Source organism: Moschus berezovskii, chromosome 14 (genome assembly GCF_049115385.1).
Source record: "Moschus berezovskii isolate FMDL1 chromosome 14, NW_MosBer_1.0, whole genome shotgun sequence".
Taxonomy (NCBI): domain Eukaryota; kingdom Metazoa; phylum Chordata; class Mammalia; order Artiodactyla; family Moschidae; genus Moschus; species Moschus berezovskii.
In genome coordinates this window covers 18,303,877-18,310,124 of record NC_142473.1, presented here as the reverse complement: position 1 = coordinate 18,310,124, position 6,248 = coordinate 18,303,877, and the positions used below count along the sequence as shown (strand labels likewise).

The following is a 6,248-nucleotide window of genomic DNA, read 5'->3' as shown; positions in this document are numbered from 1 at the left end:
GACCAAATCTTTAGGCCCCTCCTTATCCTATTTGTTATTGGCCAAAAGGGAAGTACCTCACCTGGAGAGGCGTACCCGGGTCAAACTCAAGCTCTCTCCGGCGTTTAGCGCGAGGGAAATGATGGAGGGTTTTGAGCTTCGAATTCAGCTTTATTTTATCCCATTCGACTCACTCGCCAGTGGAGACACCAAAACCCCTCGCCCAGGTTTCCCCCTCGAGAAGGCCCGCCTCTGCGCAGAAGCCCCTCAGGAGCGCCTCCCGGTCGCCCGCCGCGTCCCGGCGGCGCTCTCTCGGCGACTAGCTACCTTGTGACGTCACCGAGGGAAGAGGCGGGTTCTCCCGCCACCGGAAGACGCCTGCTCTTTTGATTGGCTGCTCTGGACGTCCGTTAGGGCGTGTGGTCCTTTCCGTGTGCGCTCGGCGCGTGGGCGTCCCGCTGGGGGTGTGTGGCAGGGTTTCCAGACCCGACACCAGCACCCTAGCCCCTTCCACCAGGGGTTCGGCTCAGGGTCGCCGCTGGCGGGCGGCCCTCGAATCTTGAAGAACAGCCACGCGAACCCGGAGCGTGCCGGGGCTGCGGAGGTCCCCTGGGCGGGCTGGAAGATGGCGGCAGCATCGGTCTCTGAGACTTCAGCTTCTCAGTTCTCGGTAAGAAGCCGTTGACCTTCGAACAGACCCTGGGTCGGTCACGGCGCCCCTGTGCATTATCTCACTTTTCAGAGCGCTCTCGGTCCCGCGTCTCCCCAGTCCGGGGGGGACGCCTAGGTGGCCCCGTTGCTGCCTCGGCGCCCTGCAATTGAGACGGCGCAGATCTGTCTCTCCCCGCCTGCCCCCGTCACCTTTCGGCATAGCCGCCCTGGTTTGCAGAACGTTGCCTGGACTCGCAGGGATGGCTACCTACCTACACCTTGGCCCGCGAAAACCGTGTTCCCGGGTCACGTGGGTGTAACGGCCCCTCTTGGAAACTCTGAGACCAGGTGGGCTCTCTAGTTCGTCGGCTTGATTGGCAGCTGTTGAATTGTACGCAGTCTTGTGCTTCTGCGGATTTCTTTGCCTTCCGTGCCTCCTCCCATCCTCTCAGTAACTTCGATTTGTAGTTAGCCTACCCCGAGCGCGCGTGCGCTCTTCCCGCTTCCCACCATATTACGATGACCCCAGGTTGCAAATCAGCAGGGAGAGCTGATGTTAAATACTGTATTGGCCTCTAGAAGAATCGCTAGCCTGTTAAGGTACTAGTATATTGTTGGAGCGGGACCCTTCGCATTGGGAGTAGATAGGCAGTAAATGAATGAAGAAGCTCAAGTTGGAGCCGTTAACTCTTCATCTAGCAAACCTGAGTATCTGGCATACAGACAGGCTCTAGGATTACACAAATGAATAGGGGAGAATCCTTGCTACTAAGGAAGAAAGCACTGAAGGGAAACTACACGTAATTAGGTTGTTACACAGTACGGTTTGATAAATACCACCTTGCTAGAAGAACCTACGTGAAAGTGATTAGCAGTTCTTGGGGTAGGGAAGATAGAACTAGGCCAGTGGTGAAAGAATAGGAAATGCTTGTCCCAGGAGACAAAAAGGGAGGAGAAAAAGGCACGGCAGGCAATTTGGAATATGTGCCAAGACAAGTGCTTTCAGAAAACTTGAAATAATTTGAAATGAGCAGAGGTAGTGTGAAGGTAGGCTCACAGAAGTTTAGGTGAATTGTTAAAATATGAGAAAAGAGGAAGAATATTAGGGCAAGGTTGTCATAGAAGTTAATGGGGGAAAATTTAGGGAGACAGTAACAGCAGAATCACCTTGGTGAAAATACAGCTTTTCCCAGTTTGACCTTTTGGTGACTGTTGCTATCATTTGTTCCACTGAGGCCAGAAGTGATATTCAGAGTTTCAGCACAATGAAGGTAGCAAGTGTGTGGAGAGGTCAGAGAAGATTAACAGGAAAGAAGAAAGGTAACAATTGGAGTTATCCAGGAACTAAGTCAGTAAAAGGGAAGATAAAAGACAAGCTTAGCCTATTAAGTGTAAGTAGATGGATGAGATTATATCAGTCAGTTCAGTTCAGTCGCTCAGTCGTGTCCAACTGTTTGCAACCCCATGGACTACATACAGCACACCAGGCCTCCCTGTCCATCTTACCCACACTCATGTCCATTGAGTCGCTGATGCCATCCAACCATCTTATCTACTGTTGTCCCTTCTCTCCCACCTTCAGTCTTTCCCATCATCAGGGTCTTTTCATACGAGTCAGCTCTTTGCATCATGTGGCCAAAGTATTGGAGTTTCAGCTTCAACATCAGTCCTTCCAATAAACAATCAGGACTGATTGTAGGAAGGACTGATTGTAGGATGGACTGGTTGGATCTCTTTGCAGTCCAAGGGACTCTCAAGAGTCTTTTCCAACACCACAGTTCAACAGCATCAGTTCTAGTCCAACTCTCACATCCCTACATGACTACTGGAAAAACCATAGCCTTAACTAGACGGACCTTTGTTGGCACAGTAACAGTCTCTGCTTTTTAATATGCTGTCTAGGTTGGTCATAACTTTCCTGCCAAGGAGTAAGCATCTTTTAATTTCATGGCTGCAGTCACCAGTCTGCAGTGATTTTGGAGCCCCCAAAAATAAAGTCTGTCGCTATTTCCCCATTTATTTACCATGAAGAGATGGGACCAGATGCCATGATCTTAGTTTTCTGAATGTTGAGCTTTAAGCCAACTTTTTCACTCTCCTCTTTCACTTTCCTCAAGAGGCTTTTGAGTTCCTCTTCACTTTCTGCCATAAGGGTGGTGTCACCTGCCTATCTGAGGTTATTGATATTTCTCCCAGCAATCTTGATTCCAGCTTGTGCTTCTTCCAGCCTAGCGATTCTTATGATGTGCTTTGCATATAAGATAAATAAGGAAGGTTACAATATACAGATTTGACGTACTCCTTTTCCTATTTGGAACCAGTCTGTTGTTCCAAGTCTGGTTCTAACTGTTGCTTCCTGACCTGCATATAGGTTTCTCAAGAGGCAGGTCAGGTGATCTGGTATTCCCATCTCTTTCAGAATTTTCCACAGTTTATTGTGATCCACACAGTCAAAGGCTTTGGCATAGTCAGTAAAGCAGAAATAGATGTTTTTCTGGAACTCTCTTGCTTTTTCAATGATCCAACGAATGTTGGCAATTTGATCCCTGGTTCCTCTGCCTTTTCTAAATCCAGCTTGAACATCTGGAAGTTCACGGTTCATGAATTGTTGAAGCCTGGCTTGGAGAATTTTGAGTATTATTTTGCTAGCTTGTGAGATGAGTGCAATTGTGCAGTAGTTTGAGCATTCTTTGGCATTGCCTTTCTTTGGGATTGGAATGAAAATTGACCTTTCCAGTCCTGTGGCCACTGCTGAGTTTTCCAGATTTGCTGGCATATTGAGTGCAGCACTTTGACAGCATGATCTTTTAGTATTTGAAATCACTCAACTGGAATTCCATCACCTCCACAGGCCCACTTGACTTCACATTCCAGAATGTCTGGCTATAGGTGAGTGATCACACTACCATGATTATTTGGGTCATGAAGATCTTTTTTGTATAGTTCTTCTGTGTATTCTTGCCACCTCTTCTTAATATCTTCTGCTTCTGTTAGGTTCATGCCATTTCTGTCCTTTATTGAGCACATCTTTGCATGAAATGTTCCTTTGGTATCTCTAATTTTCTTGAAGAGAACTCTGGTCTTTCCCATTCTTTTCTTTTCCCCTATTTCTTTGCACTGATCACTGAGGAAGGCTTTCTTATCTCTCCTTGCTGTTCTTTGGAACTCTGCATTCAAGTAGGTGTATAATTCCTTTTGTCCTTTGCTTTTTGCTTCTCTATCAGATCTAGTCCCTTAAATCTAATTCTCACTTCCACTGTATAATCATATGGGATTTAAGTCATACCTGAATGGTCTGGTGGTTTTCCGTACTTTCTTCAATTTAAGTCTGAATTTGGCATTAAGGAGTTCATGATCTAAGCCACAGTCAGCTCCCTGTCTTGTTTTTGCCAACTGTATAGAGCTTCTCCATCTTCAGCTGCAAAGAATATAATCAATCTGATTTTGGTATTGACCACCTGATGATGTCCATATGTAGAATCTTCTCATGTGTTTTTGGAAGGGGGTGTTTGCTATGACCAGTGCATTCTCTTGGCAAAACTCATTTAGTCGTTGCCATGCTTCATTATGTACTCCAAGGCCAAATTTGCCTGTTACTCAAGGTATTTCTTGACTTCCTACTTTTGCATTCCAGTCCCCCATAATGAAAAGGACATCTTTTTTTGGTGTTAGGTCTGTTCATCTTCAACTTCTTCAGCATTACTGATCGGGGCATGGACTTAGATTACTGTGATATTGAATGGTTTGCCTTGGAAATGAACAGAGATCATTCTGTCATTTTTGAGATTGCATCCAAGTACTGCATTTCAGATTCTTTTGTTGACTATGATGGCTACTCCATTTCTTCTAAGGAATTCTTGCCCACAGTAGTAGATATAATGGTCATCCGAGTTAAATTCACCCATTCCAGTCCATTTCAGTTCGCTGATTCCTACAATGTCAACGTTCACTCTTGCCATCTCCTGTTTGACCACTTCCAATTTGCCTTGATTCATGGACCTAACATTCCAGGTTCCTATGCTATATTGGTCTTTACAGCATCGAACCTTACTTCCATCACCAGTCACATCCACAGCTGGGTGTTGTTTTTGCTTTGGCTTCGTCTCTTCATTGCTTTGGCTCTCTTTCTGGAGTTATTTCTCCACTGATCTCCCGTAGCATATTGGGCACCTACCACCTGGGGAGTTCATCTTTCAGTGTCCTGTCTTTTTGCCTTTTCATACTGTTCGTGGGGTTCTCAAGACGAATACTGAAGTGGTTTGCTGTTCCCTTCTCCAGTGGACCACGTTTTGTCAGAACTCTCCACCATGGCCTATCCGTCTTGGATGGCCCTACACGGCATGGCTCATAGTTTCATCGAGTTAGTCAAGGCTGTGGTCCTTGTGATTGGATTGGTTAGTTTTCTGTGATTGTGGTTTTGAGATTATATAGGAGTTATGATTAATTAAATTTAATTGGGAGAAAACATAAATAAGAGAAGTGTTTTTCACCACTCTCAAAACATCATTTGGAGACTGAGGAGGGAAATTGCCTATAAATGTTGACTTGAACTGAAGTCTGCCAAGGCCATCTAGCTGACGTAGTTACTGGGGTGTGGTCAACCCTGAGTCTTTTAAGGTAACCTGGGCAGAAATCCTGAAAGTGAAAGTGAGGTGGCTAGGTTGTGTCCGACTTTTTGCGCCCCCGTGGACTGTAGCCTGCCGGGCTCTTCCCCCCATGGAATTTTCCAGGCAAGAGTACTGGAGTGGGTTGCCATTTCCTTCTCCAGGGGACAGAAATTCTGTAGAGTTTTTAATAGGAAAACATATATTTTTATATCTAAGCTCAGCTTTAAGTGGATTCTCAGCTTCCAGAGTACTCTATCTAGAATACTTTACACATCAAAGTGTAACTCTTTTAACTTGACCTTTTAAATCAAAATGTCTAATTTGGAAGTCACTATGTCTCAAAACAAAAATGACAATTTATCAATGTATGATGGTCATGCTTTTATACTTTATAGTATCAAAAATAACCCTGGCATTTATAGCAGAATTTGTAAAGCACTTTAACAGACAATTGCTCATAAAATAAGACAACAAAAGACCTTTTAAACCTACAGCATGAACTCATCAGGCTACTCTAATGAGATTTCAGAGTTGTGAATATTAACAGTTTCTGTGTATTTAACATTAATAAGCCCAGCATGGATGCTCAGTTGCTTTAGTTGTGTCAGACTCTTTGCAGCCCTGTGGACTGTAGCCCCCAGGCTCCTCTGTCCATGGGATTCTCCAGTCAAGAATACTGGAGTGGGTTGCCATGCCCTCCTCCAGGGGATCTTCCTGACCCAGGGTTTGAACTCAGGGCTCGTGTGTTGCAGGCAGATTCTTTACTGCAGAGCCAAGGGGGAAGCCCCAGACCCAGTTTGGGTGTAGTATAAATGGAGATGCTTTTATCAGGCAAGGATTTTTCTTGGGTAAATTCACAAATAACACAATCTGTAAGTAGCAGTTGAGATGTAAATCTCAAATGTGAACAGTGTGGAAGCGGGTGATACATTTGAATTGTTCTTATAAGCCTTTCACTGTAACAACAGCAGGAAGAGTTGACACCTAGCAGCTAACATTTATTGAATGACT

General features: G+C 45.2%; 1 protein-coding gene across 1 annotated transcript in view; it reads left to right on the top strand.

The window, feature by feature from the left end:
* The first annotated feature begins 84 nt into the window (after nt 1-84).
* CEP57 (centrosomal protein 57) overlaps nt 85-6,248 on the top strand; it is a 41,820-nt gene continuing 35,656 nt past the window's right edge. Inside the window, exon 1 of the mRNA XM_055422911.2 lies at nt 85-649. Within this exon, the coding sequence (XP_055278886.1) occupies nt 605-649 (45 nt within the window). The 5' untranslated portion in view covers nt 85-604. The remainder of the gene's footprint in view (nt 650-6,248) is intronic.